General features: G+C 36.3%; 3 protein-coding genes across 3 annotated transcripts; 2 read left to right on the top strand and 1 right to left on the bottom strand.

The window, feature by feature from the left end:
• The first annotated feature begins 3,299 nt into the window (after positions 1-3,299).
• LOC103342613 (transmembrane protein, putative (DUF1191)) lies at positions 3,300-5,921 on the top strand. The gene is made up of 2 exons (XM_008246251.2): positions 3,300-3,998; positions 4,101-5,921. The coding sequence occupies exon 2, from the start codon at positions 4,676-4,678 to the stop codon at positions 5,639-5,641; it is 966 nt and encodes a 321-aa protein (XP_008244473.1). The 5' UTR covers positions 3,300-3,998; positions 4,101-4,675; the 3' UTR covers positions 5,642-5,921.
• A 1,696-nt stretch (positions 5,922-7,617) lies between these two features.
• Positions 7,618-9,677, bottom strand: LOC103342624 (NADH dehydrogenase ubiquinone 1 alpha subcomplex subunit). The gene is made up of 3 exons (XM_008246261.2): positions 9,456-9,677; positions 9,234-9,339; positions 7,618-7,828 (listed from the first exon to the last, which is right to left on the bottom strand). The coding sequence occupies exons 1-2, from the start codon at positions 9,561-9,563 to the stop codon at positions 9,247-9,249; spliced, it is 201 nt and encodes a 66-aa protein (XP_008244483.2). The 5' UTR covers positions 9,564-9,677; the 3' UTR covers positions 7,618-7,828; positions 9,234-9,246.
• A 4,120-nt stretch (positions 9,678-13,797) lies between these two features.
• Positions 13,798-18,223, top strand: LOC103342635 (RNA-binding KH domain-containing protein). Its single transcript, XM_016791276.2, has 7 exons — positions 13,798-14,116; positions 14,277-14,365; positions 15,499-15,650; positions 16,663-16,779; positions 16,879-16,995; positions 17,170-17,313; positions 17,704-18,223. The coding sequence occupies exons 1-7, from the start codon at positions 14,037-14,039 to the stop codon at positions 17,848-17,850; spliced, it is 846 nt and encodes a 281-aa protein (XP_016646762.1). The 5' UTR covers positions 13,798-14,036; the 3' UTR covers positions 17,851-18,223.
• The last annotated feature ends 2,114 nt before the right edge of the window (positions 18,224-20,337 follow it).

Below are 20,337 nucleotides of genomic sequence, written 5' to 3'. Positions count from 1 at the left end.
CTATCATAGTAACAAAAATCTAAAATATCATTATTATGGTAGTAAATCGACATAATCAACCATATCAAGTGAGTATTAATACTTCATTTATGTCATATCAAAATTATCTAGTATTGTTTATTATCGAAATAATTAGACTGTATAAACGACACATCTTGCAATATAGATGGTCAAGAGTTGTGTTCCAGTTGTTTCTTGGAAGTCTATTTACCTTATTCATGCTCCATGTGGGCATTTTGGGCCAAATAACAATTAGAGAAAAAAAATAAGCGGTCGAAGCAAGATGTTTATTGTTATTTGTAACCATTTTTATTATAATGTAAATAACGGTAAACATCATACTTTGGTGGAGCACGAACAAGGTCAGTGAGCTTCCAATGAATTGAAATTCCAAAATCTGAAAGTTGTTCTGATTTCATGGGATCCTCCATGTTGTGGAGAACATGGTAATTCTCTCTCAATATAGCGATTCATTTTCTAGAGTTCATCTATGTTTGCTGAGAGATTATTCACCTGCATCATCATCTCCACAACTTCCTTCTCACTATCAAAAGACGCGTGCAACCACTAGTATAATTTCTCAACAATCTCCTCAAGTTCTTGATGCTTTAGCTCAAATGTTTTTTGATTCATGACCTTGTCCTCCTCCATCATGTCATCCTTAAACAGCTCTTCTCCAAACGTATAAAAAGCAAAAGGGATTCACAATTTCCGCGTGAAAGTGTAGAACAATTTACGTGTAGAATCAAAGGGGATCTCGTTGGCTTCACAATATCTACTTTAAAAAACCGAAGGAAAAAAAAAACATGTAATGCGGTTATAGGGTAATAATGACATTTGAGAGTATTTTCCCTACATAAAAAGAGGATGAAGGGCCGATGTGAATGTTAGCATGCATGCATGGATATGGACATGCATAGCACATCACTATGATCACATAACTTCCAAGGCCCCACCCACCCCAACCCTTGATCTATCCGTCATCATCGCCATCATACCAAGCATGGGTTTGGTTTTAGCTAAGATTAAGATGCATGTATGTGAGGGGGCCCGTTACCATCAGATGATGGATACATCATACATACCAGTTACCACATCACATAAATAAATGGAGAGCCGACTAGGTAAGGATAGATGGGCCAGCCTCTTTGTAGCATTACTTCAAATTTGTACGAGCCCAGAAGGACATAGCCCATCGAAATCGCACGATACCAACCACTATGCTAGAGCCGACAAAGGAAAGATAAATTTTTTAAATACAAGTGATAGTCTAAATTAATATAAATTAATCTAATTTACTAAGAGAAAGATTCAAACTCGGCGTAAAAAAGCAGGCTCCAAAATGATAATTTTCTGAATTAAAAGATGGTTCAGATTCGATTCCCCGTCTCACCGATAGGGGGGGAAAAAAAAGGAAAAGAGTTTCCTAAATTTTTTCACATTAGAAGGGCCCAAGGAGTGAATTGACGGACGGAGGAACATGGGCCCAACAGCAAACAAACAACAAAGTGGCCTTTCTTTCTCCCATTTTATATTTTGGTAGCATTACGACGTCGGTGCATCACGAGCTAGAGCTACCCTACGCTCCCGTTCCTTCCTAGCGACCAATAGCAAGTGGTCCTTCTGTAATTTGGCCATTGGAATTGGAACCTTCTAGATTGCGCTTGGACCTTGGTGCAAATTTGGCATTTGCTCGAGGGGTGATTTGGTCATTTTACACCGCTCTCAATCACTCGGGTCGCTTTACAGTTTACATCCCACTATTCTATTTCCATTTCCGTCCACACCTTCCATGGCTTTTTTATTTCCGGGTCCTTTTTCGGATCTTTGGATTGTTAGTCATGTGCGCGCGGCGTACTATAGCACTTGGTGGACTGTGAAATGTGGGCCCCACTTGCATCATTACACAAATGAGTCAGATCATATGAGCTGGCTTGTTTGTATATTGTAGAATCCCAGAAGCCTTACATAGACAAATTTCTATGCATTTCTTGTGTGGATTTTTTTCCCTTTTTTTTCTTTATTTTTTCCTTTCTTTGTAATGTAATGTCTTTTTGGATTTTGTGGAATGTCACATGTAGTTGTATTACCCCCCATACGATTTCCATTATTTGCATGTACGGCCGTCAGGCTTTTTTCTTGGGCTTTCAATGGGCTCATGCTCCTATCGAATCAAATATTCATTCATTTGCCCTTTAATTTTAGCTATTTTCGGTTGTATGCAATTTCGTGTCTATAACGCTTATAACGTGCCTTGTTTAAAGAACCTTAACTATCCTTGATTGGTACATGTCTTATTGTGTTTATAACAATCAAAACATTAATCTTATCTGTACCTGATTGTATACCCTCATGTGTCGACAACATTCATCACGTGCACAAAGAAACACGCAACTGATCACAAGACATAATCTTTCATGTTTATTCTTTAAGATCACAAATTAATTATTCTATTTTCTTTTAAGGAAAAACTGGATTTGAATTAAATATGGCGATGGTCAATTGCTATACATAGTTGAGCTGTTTTTGATCTCTTCCCATACATGAACTTGATCATTGGTATATTAAAAAAATCCAAATTAGGTCACTTTTATTTTCCTATTTTGTTTAGTTGCAAATCACACTTAGAAATAGGTCAAAGTAGCGGCTTTCACTAACCAAATTAGCAAAATGTTGGCTAAAAAGAATTTTTTTTAAAAAGTTATGACTGTTTCACAAGTCTAAAGTAACAAAGAACACTGAATGTGAGAATGTTGAACTTTTCAAACACAATCCATAGTTTTTTTTTTTGGTTGCAGTTTGGTCACGAGCCTAGCTGTGCTATGCACATGTATGGAACTTAAATAGCTAACATTTGGTCTGTGAGGTTCAATAACTTCATTTGGCTCTTTTCTCTTTTTAAATTCAATTCAAGCCACTTTGGCATTTGGGTTTCTTTCTTTGACTTTAAAGCTTGGTTCACACATTGCTGTTTTCTTGTGCGTTCACAAACAAGGAAACACAGAGAGAGAGAGAGAAGAGAGCAGGCTCATTTGGTCAATATGTTGAACTATGAAGGGTAACATTGTCCACCCAAAAAAAGGAAGAGAGAAAGAAAAGAGGGGAGAAGAATTAGGTGGGGTTTTAGTGTTTAACAAAGTCTTGATAATAAACACACCTGTCAATGACAAAATCTGATGCATTGTAACAAACTAATTATAATGCATAATACAAATAATTAATTAAAAACTCTCCATTTTTTGTGTTTATGTTTCTTTTTTTTTGTTGGGTTTTATATAATTAAAAAAAAATTTCAACACACTCATTCTTTCTGTCTTTTTGTTTCGCTTCACTGCCCACCAGTACATCTCCTCGCTGTCCATCTCTAAATCTCGAGCAGCTTATCTCATATCTCTCTTCTTCTTCTTCTTCTTCTTCTTCTTCTTCTTCCCATTAGAATTTCTTGTAAAAGTTTTGGGCTTTAATCTCCAAACGGGTCACTGACCTTTGTTGCCATAGCTTATCTTTTACAACAATTAAGCCCGAAATTTTTTGCGTAAAGAAACAAATCTACAGCTAACCCGGCAATCAGTTTATTTCCTTCTTCTCTCTGATTTTCCTCCAATCGATTTCTCAACACTGACATCACAGCTCAATCTGTCTCTGTGTTTATCGTTGAGATTTAGTCAAAATGCAGACCCTTTTGAGAAGCCCATTAAAGCTCTGATTCTTTTGTACCTACTTGTATCTTGGGGTTGTTGGCAAGCCATTTACTACTGTGATCTTTGCCAGCAAAAAATTCAATGAGGAGATTCTTGAAGAGTATTGGCTTCTCACGCGCTATTTGGTGGCAAATTCTGGTCCAAAATTTGTATCTCATTGTGGGTTTTTGAGGTGCATGCTCTTTTTCTACACAGCTCTCAGGAAACTTAGGGGAGCTCCATTGCCGCCTGCTGCAAATACCTCAAGATTTAGGGCTTTGTACTGCAACTCTTCGGCTGTCTCCGGACAAAGATCAGGTATTTAGCTGCCTCTGTTAAAATCTTCACCTGGGTTCTTGATCTTGGTACTGAATCTGCTGTTTTTTTTTTTTTTTTTTTTCTTTTTGGTTCCAAATTTAGACTGTTATAATCTCGCTGCTCATATTTGACCGTTTGAAGAAGGAGGAGGTTGAAAGAGATTCTTGGTTGCTTTAATTTCGGTCTATTTCGTTTATGTGTCAATGGGTTTATGGCGAAGAATCAAGGTTTTAATTCCTTTTGAGCTAAAAAGATTCGCAGACCAACCCCTTTGAGTCTTTGGGAGATAGCTTCTTTAACAAGGGTTCCAAAAGGGAAAAGCAATCTGAAGAAGGCATAAGAGTAGCAACGGTTGAAACCTTCAAAGTCGCTTTATACACACATTCTCTACTCTCGGGCTGACAATATAAATTTTTTTCCTTTATCAAGTATCCGTTGTCCTATTAATTGGAGAGATATACGTGGCTGCTACCTCCGAGTTTTGATTTTGAAGTCTAAGGCCAGAGGTTTTGAAGCTTAATTTCAAGAAATTTATTGCACATTTTCAGTTATCATTCTTTGGATCCAAGGTTTTATAACTAGAAACTCCTCTGGGTATATGTTGTCTTCTGGGAACTGAGATTTTACCACATTAGTTTGGGTAGCATTGTGCTGAGTTTCAAAATTTCAAAGCATCGATGGGGCTTCTATTTCGAAGTCTCGCGATGCTTTTCATTGTGATATGGTTCTCACGGCTGCCTGATCTTTCTGCACAATCTTCAAGAGGCTCACCACGTGCTCTTGATGCTCTTCTTCAAGATTATGCTTACAGGGCTTTTGTTCATCCAAAGACCGGTGTTACCTTTAATGGTCAGGTTCCCTTGAATTTGACTGGAATTCAGATTGCAGCTATGAGGCTCAGGAGTGGTAGCTTGTACAGAAGAGGTGTTGCGATGTACAAAGAGTTTGAGATCCCCCAGGATGTCAGTGAGAGTCCATATGTGGAGAGGCTTGTTTTGGTGTACCAAAACTTAGGCAATTGGTCAATGGTGTATTACCCATTACATGGTTACTCTTACTTAGCTCCAGTGCTCGGTCTTCTTGCTTATAGTGCTAGCAACTTATCAGCCACAAATTTGCCAGAATTGGATATCAGGGCATCTGGTGATCCCATAAAAATCAAATTTCAGGATGTGAAACCGACCCCTGCAGGGACCGTGGCAAAGTGCGTTTCGTTTGATTTGGATGGTTCAGTCAATTTCAGCAATGTGGCATCAGGCAATATATGCTCAACAATCCAACAGGGGCACTTCTCTATAGCGGTCAAGTCCGTTGCTCCTTCTCCAGCACCAGTTTCTCCTAGTCCTACCCCTGCTGGTGAAAGTCCAAATGTAACCCCAAGGCCTAGTGCTGGAAAGAAGAAGAATAATTCTAAAGTGTGGATAATTGTTGGGTCTGTGCTGGGTGGATTAGCATTGCTGGGATTGTTGTTCTTCCTAGTACTTTGGGCGTATAAGTACAGGGAAAAGAAGAGTTTGCAACAGATGGAGAAGGCTGCAGATGTAGGAGAAGCCTTGCATATGACCTCAGTTGGAGATACAAAAGCACCTGCAGCAACATTTACTCGAACACAACCGACCATCGAGAGTGAATATGTTCCTTGACTTCCCACCATTTTGTACAAGCCTCCACTTCTTTCCAACCACCATTCATATTCAAGTTCATTCCTGTATTCAGAAATTCATCTAATCACACCTTTTTTTGGTGGTGTCTCCTTCTGCGCGTCGCTTGTTCTCGGTAGATTCTTTGTGTCACTGTGGGTAATCTAGGATTTAAGTGTAAATCTGTTATCACTCACTGATAGTTACTACTATGATTCATTGTGGTGTGAAACTGTGAATGTAGCCCAAAGTGATCCTATATGTGATGATTTTAGTTGTTTCATTGAGAAGGAATTATTATAAGTTTCGTTGTCCCCAGAATGTACCTTGGAGATCATTGTCCCCACTTTCAAGTTATAGGCAAGTAAGAGTGAAGTACACAGAGGCTGTATGATGATCTCTGAGCAGTTCTAACTTTTTCTCAGATGTTGTTTTGGGTCAATTATTATGTCCAACAAAAACATAGGGTTCAGTATGGTAAGGTTGTTTGATTTCTTCATCTATATAAAAAGGAAGAAATTGACCCAACAATCATGTACTTTGGTAACCATGGGCAGAGAGAGAGAGCAGCAATGCAATCAATCGTTTTCTGCTCTTTCTTCACTTCTCTCACTTCTGTTGATTAATTGATGCTAACAGGTTTGCAAATAGCTGAAAACCCTTTTTCCTTTTCCCCTTTTTTTTTTTTTTTTTTTTTTCCTTTTCTCCTGCCATGACAAATGACTGTCCATGGACTGTCCAAAACATTGGTACTTTTGTCATTTCCTTGTTCAAGTGCTCTGTCAGATGTGGTTTGTCTTGATCTCCACCTAACACTTTTAATGAACAGAAAAATGAAAATTTTATAATATAGTATTCTGCTACCTGGACCTAGTAAACTGTTTTCTTTATTTATTTTAAGGATTCAAATGCAAAGTTGTGCGTTAATTGGAATTGTATATTGGTTGGCACCAACATCACAAATGCTCCATTACAAGGTAACACTAACACCAATCATTGTTTCCAGCTCCCCCATTTCATATGATATGAGGGATTTAGGGAAGAGAGAAGGGGGGGGGGGGGGGCACATGAAGTTTCTGTTTGAAAAGAGTAATTCACACTCTTCCCATTAGCAATGCTTAGACCAACTCATCAATCTTCTGCATTATCATTATATTACCATTGAATTTCATGTTTAGACCTAATCGTCAACGTTTTGTTTGACAAATCATAAGAAGAAAATTTTATCAATTTCCGCACCCTTAGGGGAAAAAAAAGAAGAAGAAGAAGAAAATCAACAATGTCTTACTACTAGGGAGGTAGTGAAAATCATCAAATTGAAGATGCAATCTTTCGCACCTAACCAGAGTCATTCAACTAATGATTTTGAGTATTGAGCTCAATCGCCCATGTGCGCATGGGCATCATATACATCGTTGTGAGACCTACGGTTAATCCCTTGACAAAATTCAAAAACCTACAGCTAATCATTTTTCTCTTCTTGTTCATGCACCACATTTGCCTTCTCGCGGAATAAGAGTTCAAAGCAGCCCCCTTTTTAGGTCAGAGAGTTCAACGCAGCTTTAGAAATGTGATGGGTCACCTCACCTACTGTATATTACTTTGTGTAGATGATAAAATCGTTGCCACTAATGTGTCCATTCAATTCGATTCTACCACTTACTGCAACTTCAACGGCAACACTGATTTATTTTTTTTTTTTTCTTTTTTGGTTTTTATTTTTACTTGGATCATGAAAATTCCACATTTTAAGTTGATTATCTTTTTTAAATCCCATATAATGCCTATAGGCTTGTACAATGGGCGCACCAGATTGATATACATGGTTATGTTTTTTTTCTTTATCTCATTAGCCTTCCAAAGTTTCTGCTCATTTTCTCTGCTTATCAAAGTTTTTCTATCACCTATCAAGTTTTAGGTCATATTGAACCAAGCCTCTATGATTCCAGAAATAACTGCATGATTGTAAGACATTCTCAGATCACACAAAGCTCAAACAAATCAAGCTTATCTCCAAAGGTTAACGTTACAAATAAAAATAACTGGAGTACATAAACTTTTCCATGGACAGTTCTAACAGCTTATGAAAATTCACATACAACGAAAAGATTTGAGATTGGAGTTGCTCTAGGCTCCTTCCGAATGGGATGACGACTTTATTACTTCTCAAGATTCCATTCGCAAAGGTTCCTGCAGTTTGCACCACGATATCATATAAGCTCCATGGCCAAGGCAACGGAAGCATACACATGCACATTTACACAAGTGAGAATGGAGACACTGGAGTTTGTATCTGAGACTCTTCCAAAGACAAAAGCATGATACCACAAATTCCTTCCTAATATCTTAAAACTTTAAAAAAGTTAGTATTGACTATAAACAAGGGTTTCTGCATTTGCATTTTGAAGTTTAAACATCTCTTTCTCCCTTTAAGGGTAGGCTCTTGCACTATGAAATCACTATGGTTCTTCTCATGAAAATCATACATGAGCTTGTAACTATCAAATTTGTGGATTACTAAAGAATATTCATACAAGATCTGGGACTGTCACACTTGTGTTTCGGGGCTGGTAAAGAGTTGTGACACACACTTCCCAAAATCAAATTATGTCATGAGTTCTTGCAGCTCCCATATCAACTAGGATGCATAGAAATGCCTGGCAAGAAACTCTCAAGATGAATTTTCCTGATCAAATAACTTTTTCAAATCCACTTTAGTTGAAAACCTTTATCAATCAACTCCTATAATCATAGCTTAGATGATGAAAGGCTATTTTGTAACAGAAAGCTAAATCAAAGACTATTTTTCCTATCAGGAACTCCCAAAAAAAAAAAAAAAAACCAACCTAGTATTTGCAAGAATAAGCAGCAAGCATAAAGCAAAGTCAGAAATTCACTCATCCAGTTCTTCATACAGATAGTCTAGACAGGGGCCCACATCAAACCAAAGCGATCACTATAAACCATAAAGCAACTGCACCATCTGTATCACCTGTGAATCTATGTGATACAGGTAGGTATAACTGAACAGTAAGCATCTAGTAGTTCGTCTATGAGGTAAGATCATTTGACAATTTCATATCGCAAAAACTTACATAGTCTCGTATCAATTTAACACAGTGAGCATAAGTTTCATAATTTAATATCAAATTTCTTTGAAAGAACGCACCTTGATAGGTGCATATAGCTTAAACAAGAATATGACAAACTCTTCTAATTCTTTCTTCACTAATGTAGTAGCTCAACCTCTCAATCTCACTTGATATAATCCCTTCTAACAAGGGTTTGTCAAAGCTTCTATAGGCAAAATATATACGTTTGTGCACCATCGCCTCAATAGTTACTAATTTGACCCGTCCCAATACACTTGCATATGTCGAACTCATAATGCAGACAAGCCATTTACAGATTAGGACTCAGCTTAAAAGAAAAATCATTAACTTCACAATTAATCTCAATGCAGCAAAAGACAAGCAATGAACTTGAACAATCACGGTAAACCAAAACAAGCAAACAAAAACCCAAAATCCAAAAAATCAAAAAATTAAGGTAAATGGTCGCAAAATCGAAACCCAAAATCCAAAAAGATGAGTACCGGAAAAGACGGTCTAATTAGAAGAAGGAGCAGTCGCCTGCTCTATCAGCTTCTTGTCCCTTCTCTCCATGGCTACGTCCCACATGTCATTTCCGATGTGCTTCGGCTGCCAAAAGATCGAAAATTTCAAATTTCAAACCCAGATTCATACGAATTTCAATTCTGCAAGATAGACTGAGAGAATCGAAATTGGATCTAACAATGGAAGAAGAAGGTACCAACCCGGCCATGAGCGGCTTTGTGGATATAATACTGAGCATTTCCCATGACGCAAAGCATTCCTGCTATGATCCCAAGAGGGAGAATAGCTTCCATCCAAACCAGCGACATCGTCCACTCTCAAGCTTTCTCTTCTTCTCTTTCCTCAGCTGCTTTACCTCCAGAGTCTGTAACAGAGACGATAGACGATAGGCAAGAGACGGAGACTACTTTTGTTTTTCTTTTAATTTTCATTTTTAACAGAGCGGCCCTCTTCCTTGAGCCCAATTCGAAAGCGGCACTTTCTAGGGGAGGGGCCTGCTCTTCTCATTCTCTTGGGCCAGTGGGCCCTATTTTGTAGCCTTTATGATTTCAGGTTGATCGTCGGATTTGGATTTCATGATTTCATCTCATCTCTGTAGTCCTATGAATATGTGGATTTAAAATTAGGTCATTTTGATGTCTACAATTTGGTTTACAATCATATTACAAGTAATCGATAGAGATATTTACTCATATACCAATTCTTAGCACTAAAACTATAAATAAATCCTTCACCATTTAATTTCTATAAACATACCCAAAAAAATGACAGATTGCCCTATTAAATTTAATTTTAATTATTAAATTACTTTGATGCCCCATTAAGTGTTTTTGACTTTTTTTTATGAGGTTTTTGGGTTTGGTTTGTTTTAAGAAATCAATAACAGTTTTGTAATTTAAAAGAAGTTAAAAGTCTTTTTATTATGTTATAAATGAGCTTTGGGTGTGTTTTTAAAGTCCATTTCATATAGGGTTTTTTTATATATAATTTCAGCTCCTATGTTGAGTATTATAGTGAATCTCCCTAATCGATATTAGTAATAGCTCAGCTTTGCTCAAGTGTTAGTTCAAGTTACATGTTGAGTAAGCTTGAATTCAAAAGTTTCAAGTTAAATTTCAATTGCCTAATTTAATCAAACTTTCATATAAACATAATCACATCTTGATCACAATTAATTATCAACTCCTTTTAAGATTGATTCTAGACTTGGATTTATTTATTTATTTTTATTTTTAGATGATTGGTTATTTATGACACAACGTTCACGCCTTGTTGTCGTTTGACACTATGCGCACGTGTCTTACTCTATGCCATCCGTTTAGCATAATTGTTTGACTAGTTAATATAGTTGCTCATCACGTGACTTGTCAGTTACTTATTATTCACCATTTAACATTGTGTGTGCGTGTTGTAAGACGCATGTAACTCGTATGTAAGATGAGTGATGACGTATGTAACTCGTGTGTAAGATGAGTGACGATGTATACAACTCAAATGTAAGATAATCGATGACACATACAACTCAAATGGAAGAGAATCAATACCTAAAAAACATGGTGAGGAACTAAAGCAATCACGTCCCTAGTAAGACAATGACACAAGAAAAGAAAAGGCCATGTGTATCATATTTAATTTTTCTCTTTTTGAGAATCCTTAAAAACACTTGGTTAATGTTGTATTCATTTGTTTTACAAAAATACTAGATTTACCACATTTTTCATACTACAATTGGCCCACCTCTAAAATTAGAAAAACAAAAACTAGTATTTTACATGATGTGGTATGTACACATCAGCCGCCACATCATGTGGTATAAAAAATATGGTAAGACTAGTATTATTTATTAGAGAGATGGTACAATTGTGGTATGAAAAATGTGGTAAGCCTAGCATTATTGTTTGTTTTAAATGGAGTGGATAATATAATTAGATGTGACAAAGGGTGGAAACCAAGCTATTGAATCTAAGTATTCAAGAAGAACCACCACTGATCGTATATTGGATTATGACCTGCCTTATTTTCGTAGGGAAGCCTACACTAATTTTGAATTATTTATTTCTTGAAGACCCTAATTAATTCAATAAATATAAAAGCAATTCCTAATTAATTTAAATTATTATTTTTCCCATCCATATAAAATAAAAGAGTTGGCACGCCTTTTTCCTTTTGAATTGAGTTCATACTTCATACATAGACTAGTCAAATCGTGGCCTGCATGCATCACCATCACAATCATTTTTTGTGGAGCTCCATCCAGCCCTACCCTGTTTGACATTTAGAGATAAATATATATTAATATTCCCCATTTTATTTTTGGTTTCATATTATTAATTTATTTTCATATTTATTTATTTTTATAAAAAACAAATGGACTTCATTCAAATCAAATAAACATCATACAATCAGCCAGAATTACTGGAAATAAGCAGTGCAACAATGTGGCCTCGTTAAAACCTTTTATATTAGTATTTTTTTATAATTATTATTATTTTTAAAAAAATTAACCCAATTTATGTGACCAAAAAATAACGGAATACTAATAAAATAAAATCATCATAAATAGGACATTAATTATTTGATTTTTTGGATCCTGCAAAAATCCAAATACATTGGCATAGTAGTTTATTATTAGATTGAATTAAGCTGTCAAACCAATACGTGTGAGGTGGATTAGCTTTATACTAATCGCCATTAATATCATTAACTTATTAATTAACCTGTTGAAGACAGCTACAGCTTCGCAACAAAATACCACCACTTACTTTTAACCCTCTCCATTATCATATGCTTTCCCACCGATCAAATATATTTTTATTGGGATATTAGAAAATTTTGCATAAAATTGAGCCTTGGATATGCACGACCATTTCCTTACTTGAAAAAAAAAGCACATGAATTTTATTATTTTTTTCTAGGTCGTTAAATTTTTTTTTTAATAAAAAAAATTAAAGTTATAGGTCGTTGATTATAAAATAAAAATTCAAAATGATACTTTAATCTTATCAACAATCAAGCGAGGCAATAATAATTGTTTAAACTCATTAATATTACAAAACTATTTATGGTGAGGTGAGAAGCACCGCCAGGTGACACAAGAGAATGGTGAATGAGAGAAAATTAGGAAATATGTGTTTTTTGTTTTTGCTATTTTAACCCAACTGTCAAAAATACTCATGTGCAATTAAAGCACAATTTGTAACTATATGGTCAATCACGGTACATATTGTGAGTAATTAAGGATAAAAAAACAATATTATTTCCGTTCCACACAAGTATTTCTCGTGCTTTTAACAATTACCCATGTGCGCGTGATTAGTTATCAACATACATTATCATTATGAGACATACATAGAGAGACTTGAACCCCCAATACTTTTTTATTGTTGGTAAAACTCTTCTAATGAAATCAAATATGAAAAGAGATTTATCCTTGACAGTTGTCCATGTTTGCACTACTTTGATCGTTAAAATATATCTTAATAGAAAATGATTTGGAACTCATTTTTACAGTGAGATTTGTTATAGCACGAGACTCCTTTCATACAAGACAATCGAGACATAAATTGAATTTTATAAGTTAAACATCAATGAGACACCCTTACAATAAAGGGTATTCATGAGTAATAAGCCCTAAAAAGGAAAGAGAGGAGCACAAAAAGAAAATAACATGTTGGTTCCATATTAGGTGATGATTTGCCTCCATTGTTTTAAATACCTGAGAGGGGAGGAGGTTATTGTTTACTTCAGGTCATTTTGATTGGACAGCCAGAAACATACCAAAATTTTTGGTTTCCAATTTGCTGTTTACCATGAATTCACAAAAACAATGGTGGTTAAAAAGATTAACAATTTCATTTGGTGTAAATTTTTGAGATAAAGAATAAACATTGGAGTGATCCAAAGTCCAAGCAAAGGAGGACCTTTCGAAGCACAGTAGGATTAGGAAGCCATAAAAACGGTCAAAGAAGAGTTCTACTCCTCCACTTCCACTCTACACAAAACCAGAAACATGGTAAATGGAAATTTCCTTGACCAAGCAAAACGACAGAGTTTTGGGTACGGCTTGTTGTCTCTGACCAGCTAAGCTTTCGTTGGCAACATCATTGTCATTGGCCATCGAGGCTATTTGCTTGTCTGGGACCTCTCTGTTGAGTTCTACAGAGCTTGATTCTCTGCATGGTCAACACGTGTCATCCGTTACTAATAGACTTCTTCTGGGTATATAACACTGAAACCCCAACATTCAACTAGCAGTAAAAACTCTCTCTCTCTCTCTCTCTCTCTCTCTCTCTGTGTCTCTGTCTTTCTATCTCTTTCTCTCTCTGAGTTCATGGGTCACTGTGAAATGAAAAGTCTCCTGTGAGTGAATCTTTACCACCTTAATTTTAGCTTCCTTAAAACCAAAAAGATCCAATTTTTATTTGCGCTCACACTCATTCTCTCACTACCCTTTAATTTTTTTTACATTTTTGATTTTGTTTTATTTCCTTTCTCTGCAGAGACAAGGGTGAATATGTATAAAGGGAAACTGGTGAAAAAGCAGAAGAAAATAATTAAAGATTTTCCTTCCTTTCTGCAAAATTCAGAGAGAGCTGTCTGACCCTTTTCTTTTCCTTTTATCTTTATTTTATTTATATAAATTTTTATTTTTCTCCTATTACAAACTCCCTTTATTGATGGTGCTTTGTCTATCCTTTTTCTTCTGCAACAACACCAACTAAAACCCTTTTCCTTCCATTCTTTTGTGTGTTCAAATTCTCTGAGAAAAGCACAGAAAAGCCATGTCGGGCTTGTATAATCCCAACTTCTCACCTGCCAGAGCTGCTTCTCCTCAGATTAGAAGCACCCCAGATGTTGACAGGTTTGTATATCCCTTCTAGAACCTTTCTTTTAAATCTTTAAAAACTAAACTGCCCTGAGAAAGATACAGTCTTGGTAATGAACTTTGCTCTGTTTTAATTTGATTATGTTGAACAAATTTTGCTCCTGTTTTTGATCTATACGTGCCTCTTGTTTTCTAGTCAGTACTTGTCAGAGCTGTTAGCAGAGCACCAGAAGCTTGGACCTTTCATGCAAGTACTTCCGATATGCAGCCGACTCTTGAATCAAGGTTTACTTACACATCTTTGAGTTTTGGATCTAGACTTTTACGGGGTATACTAGGTTTATTCCATTTTCGTTTGTTCTTGTCCCCATGACTGTCTTTTTGGAAATATGAAATGTGCTTCCTTTATTAGGCAGATCGGTCTGATTGGTTTTTACCTCATGACCGTTGGCTGCTCGTTTCCTCAGTTATAAAGGGCAGTTCTTTAACTGATCGCGCATTCATCTCCACATTTCATTGTGGAACAGTGTCTGCAGCCCTGTTTTTAACACATTCTAATGCTTAAGTCTGAGTTCATTGTGTTTTTCGTTCTTTTCCGATGGGGAAGTTGGAATTTTCATTGAAATTTTCGTTGAAATTAGACTCAAAGCATTGTGTATAATTGAGTCATTTTCAATGATTCCTAGTTTTATGATAACAATAGGCTCCATTACTACTTACCACCCTAACCTTAACTGAGTATATTGATGAGTTGTGCAAAGTTGCAACATCAATTATACCTGCTTTGCATTCCCCCCCTCTTTCCCTATGTCCATAGGCTCTATACCATCTAAAGGTCTTATGCATCACCTAGTTGCAATAGGGAGTGCAGGCGTCTAAAATGTGAATTTGAATGCATTGAAGTGTCTGCACTTCAGTTAATTTGAACTGCCAAAATGGGTCTATGTGGATGACTTGTAAAAAGTTATGGAAGGGGAATTAAATGTAAAGGTAAATATATTTTGTAATATACACACGATGAACACCCAAGGAATGCTGATTTTGATGGCCTTCTAGGAGAAGGGTCGGCTAGAGGTAGATTGGCCTGGTTTCATAGTAGATATCCAGTTTACAGAGGTGATAATGTACTCTCTGCTTCGGTGATTAGTTGACCTTAATAGGCTTCTTTACTCACTGAAAATGCAGCTCATTGAACTTCTTCTATTGACCAACCCTCCTATGCGGTATCCACATCAAGGTGTGGTTGTGTGTTACATTGCAAAACTAGGTCTACACTATGCTGAGGTTTCTTCCTCTTTTCTATTTCTCATGGTTATGATGGCCTTTTAACTTAGTTCTGTATAGTTTCATAACTTCACCTTGGAATGTCCTTTCCAATAGTGTGGCCAGTTTCTCATATGATATGTTTCTTTGTGCAGAGATTTTACGGGTTTCTGGAATGATGTCCAACCAAGGTTTTGGTGACTTTGACAGAATGCGACATAGAAGTCCTAGTCCAATGGCTTCTTCAAACCTTATGTCAAATGTTACTGGGACAGGATTGGGTGGCTGGAATGGACTTCCTCAAGAGGTGATTGTTTTTTTAATTTTCAGAGAGACATCTCTGATTTTTGAAATCCCTGCATTGCATTTTGTGTATTATTTTATTGATTGTCTGTGTAAGCTGCGATTTAATACTGTTTCTCCTCCAGCTTCATTCAATACATAACTACCCATCTCTGAGGTGAAAATGTGTTTCATGCCTTTATAAAGTTGTGTGTCCTAGGTAAAATTTCTTGTACATAGCAAAAGGTTATAGGAAAAGGGTTGGTACCACGGCTATTAACTGATAATGCCTATATATTGTGCAAGAAGTCCCTTGAGATTGGGTTTTAAACTGATACAGGGGTCCTTTGCACTCATTCAAGGATCTTGGTATTTAGACCCACTTGAATTTTGATTTCTTCTTATTCATTCTGCTTTCTATCATGAACTAATTTGGCCCCCAATTCCTAATGTGAACTTGGGTTTTAGCCCACACAAATGCTATATATGAAATTTAAACAACCAGTTCTTACCTACATGAAGTGAAATGTTGTTGGAGAGGAGGTTCAAAAGGAAATACGCTTCGTTGTGCATTTTAGAGTTATCTTCTAGTGCTAATGAACTTGGTATTGAAAGTCTCTTTCACCGGTAATTAATTCATAAAAACAGAGATAATAAGTTATATGCATGTCTAACAATATTTAAAGCACAAAATGTGATGCGAGGTGAGAAATATAAAGAAATCAAACATTGATTGTCTTGTAATGTGGATTTATGACTCATAAGCTGGGTATGACCTGTATGTACATGTTTATCTCCTATTTATGTGTTTGGTTGTACTCTATTGAAACAAGAATTTCTTATTTGTTACCTAAAGTGTGAATGTTAATCCTGTCATCTCTTTCTTTAATAAACATATGTGTCTCCAATGTGCGATTCTACCAGAATTCACATGCTTTTTCTCAACTTTACCACCTGCCATCCTTCTCTATTTATTATCTTTGGTTTTTATTACGAATGTTACATCTCTAAGATGGCAAGACCCTTTTACATAGCAGAGATTAGGTGGACCACATGGAATGACAATGGACTGGCAAGGTGCACCTGCGAGCCCTAGTTCATACACTGTGAAGAGGATTTTACGTTTGGAAATTCCTGTAGATACTTACCCCAATGTAAGTCATTTGCATACTTGTAGCATTTAAAGTCAGCTTGATTGGTTCCCTCAATGTAATAATAAATAACTGAACATTCTGTTTGCTTGTGGATGTTAGTTCAATTTTGTTGGGCGACTTCTTGGACCGAGAGGTAATTCTCTGAAACGGGTTGAAGCTACTACAGGTTGTCGTGTATACATTAGAGGCAAAGGATCCATTAAGGATCCAGACAAGGTAATACACTTGTTCATTTTTTTTCTAGTCTGATACTAAGAATTTGCCGTCTATGATCAGTCAAAATTGACTTTTGGAATGTTGAAAATTTCTGAAAATTTCATAATGCTACTTGATAAGATTTCCTTTTTGGTTCACTAGCTTAATAATTTCGTATTATTTTCCAATATCAAGGAGGAGAAGCTTCGGGGAAGACCAGGGTATGAGCATCTGAATGAACCACTCCACATCTTAATTGAAGCTGACTTACCTGCCAATGTTGTTGATATAAGGCTGAGACAGGCGCAGGAAATTATAGAAGAATTGCTCAAACCTGTGGTAATTATCTTCAGTCTTTTGAATTTCTTGTTAGATAGTCATGATAATCATCAAGGAATCAGGATGGCTAACCCTCATTGTATCTCTGTCCTGGAACTTTTTATTAGGCCCATATTTACTTGTTTATGTCTTGAGAGGAATTTGATAAAACTTCACATCCACTTGTTAAGCTGCATGGGCGCCAATACTTATGCTTGATAGGCAGACTTATAAAGTTAGGATCAGTTGATCCACAAGGCTATGAGCTCTCTTTCCCTGCAGAGGAACTTGTTTATGGATGCTATTACTGACAATTCTATATTTGTATTTTAACTAGAAAAACACCTTTGTCCCAATTTTGACCTTAGCTCTTCATTTCTTTCTTTTGGGATATAAACCTTTCACTTGCAGGATGAGTCACAGGATTTTATTAAGAGGCAGCAATTGCGTGAGTTGGCTCTGCTAAACTCAAATTTCAGAGAAGAAAGTCCTGGACCAAGCGGTAGTGTATCTCCTTTCAATTCAAGCGGAATGAAACGCGCAAAAACCGGTCGATGAGTGCTCATATAAATCCTGTTTGAAATGTTCACTCCTCCGCTCCATAAACTCATGGCCAAGAATGCCTTGCAATACACATTTCCATCAGCATGGCTACAAGAAAAATAGGCTAACAGTTCTTGCTGGTGAGCTTTCTGGTGGTTTTTGTTTGGTTTGTTTTTCTTTCTTTTTGGAACAACAGACTGACAAAGACCCGAAACAGAAAAATATCAACAAAAAACCCAAAAAAAATGATGAAATTTATATAGTTGGCTCTCGAGTAGGTTTGGTGAGGTCAGTTTTCTGTGTAAACCTAATACATTCATTGGATTTATTCTTGTGTTAGTTACTTCTGAGAAGTGTGAAAATATATATATATTAATTAATTGTGCAACCATTAGAGTTTAAGACAATGGGGTCGAGTTTAGCTTTGTAGGGCATGTCAGATGCCATATTTTTTTATATTATAAGTATGTAAACAGAGTCTGGATTCTTTACATGTGCTTCTGAATTATTTAAGTTGTCTCTTTGGAGTCTTCAATGTTGTTGAATTGATATAAGACAACATACAGTTGGCTTGGTCTCAAAGCAATCAAGCCGATTCATTGAGCTCCTAATCACTTGATTTTGGATGATAAGTATCTTTCTAAATATTAATAAGCGACCTTCTTTGCCAGTGGGGCCATCGAGAGCTTTTATATATGCTATTTAACTCAACATTGCTTGCGTAATGATCCCAAAACAAGAGAGTTCAAACAAACCCACATGGTGGTAGCTCGAGGTTGAGAGCTGTCTTCAAATTATTAGTTCAAATTTTTATGTACTATTTGGCTTTTTGTTGTCTGTAGTTAACTTCAACCGGGCGTGGTGTTAGATAAATCCGAGTCTATTCGCATCGAATCTAAAATGTCTTAGTTTACAAATCGTCTTATATTTGCTCGAATATGAAAAGTTTGAGTTTACAGATCGTCTTATGTTCGCATCGAATCTAAAATGTCTTAGTTTACAGATCGTCTTATGTTTGCTCGAATATGAAAAGTTTGAGTTTACAGATCGTCTTATGTTTGCTGTTTTACGATTGAGCTACTTGTGCAAGTTAACACGTCCACTGAGCTACTTGTGCAAGTTAACACGTCCACTAATTACGATAGTTTGGAAAACAAACTTAAGAAAACTTGTATGATATCTCTAAATTATAAGCGTTTACAGTTTACATTAGTTCGACCATGGCCACAAAACCAAGTGAAAAAACCAAGCAACCAAACCAAGTGAAAACCTAAGTAAGCTTGGCAATCCACATGAGAGGTGTCAAACAACCAAACCAAGTGAAAAAAACCTAAGTAGGCTTGGCAATCCACATTAGAGGTGTCAAATAGATTGGGTTGGTCCGAGCTTATATGGGCTAGGCTTGAGATGGGATTGATGATTTTAATTAATGGACAGGGCTCAACACGGCTTGTTTATTAAATGGACCGACTCTAAACAAGCCGAGCCAACCCAACACTTGCCCATTTGACACCTCTAATCTGGATCGAGTTAGCCTAACCTAAGTTGTACCTTGGACTTGGAGTTTGACCAACTTGTCGACAAAACATTGACTATTTGGAAAGTTGGAGTCAAACAAACCAAAGAGACACCAAAGCTATATATACGGTATATATTACTAGTTTCTCTCTTTACCCTTCATCTTGCCTGATGCATCCTCCTGACCCACGTAGGAACCCTAGACCATTCCCTGATTTCTGCCACAACCACCTCCACCTTTTCTCTCTCTCCGTCGTCCACAGTAGAAATATATTCTTCTTCGCCGTCCATAGTAGACCATTCCCCCATTTCAGCCATGAATCCAACGCTTACCTTTTTAGTGACAACTGCCTCCACACAAATATATATAGAGAGCTTCCATTGAGGATCCCTCAAATAAGCTTATTTGAGGGACCCCCTAGTAGGGCCCACTCCGGATTGTATTTCACTAATCCAAACCGTTTATTTTGTGGATACTCATTCAAAGATCATCTCTACAAAAAATCACTTGAATCCGATATCATTTGACCATTCAATTGAGTTATTGACATTTTAGTACTTTCTTGAAGTACTGTGTTGATTGATTTTGTAGGACACAATTGGATGTTAAAACGGTTTCCAATTTGTCTAATTTTTTGTAAGAATGATCTATGAATGAAGACCTAAAAAATAGATGGTTTAGATCATTGGAAAAAAAATTGTAGGGTACCCTAAAGGGCGTCTCTCAAATAAAATTATTTGAGGGATTCCGCAATAGAAGGGGATTGTATATATATCTTTGCCTTCTTGATAAGCCTATATATATATATATATATATTTATGCCTCATTTACTTATTTATTTGTTAATTTCTTTGGATTAAATTGGTTGTTTTAATTGGTTTTGTGAGATTTGTAAAGGAATTGTGAAATATGAGAAATTGAGGTAAAAATGGGCAAGAAGATAAAGATTGGATATTAATTAAAAAGAAGCCAAATAATTCCTT

Source organism: Prunus mume, linkage group LG1 (genome assembly GCF_029339155.1).
Source record: "Prunus mume cultivar Tortuosa linkage group LG1, ASM2933915v1, whole genome shotgun sequence".
NCBI lineage: Eukaryota > Viridiplantae > Streptophyta > Magnoliopsida > Rosales > Rosaceae > Prunus > Prunus mume.
This window is presented reverse-complemented; position numbering and strand designations above follow the sequence as displayed.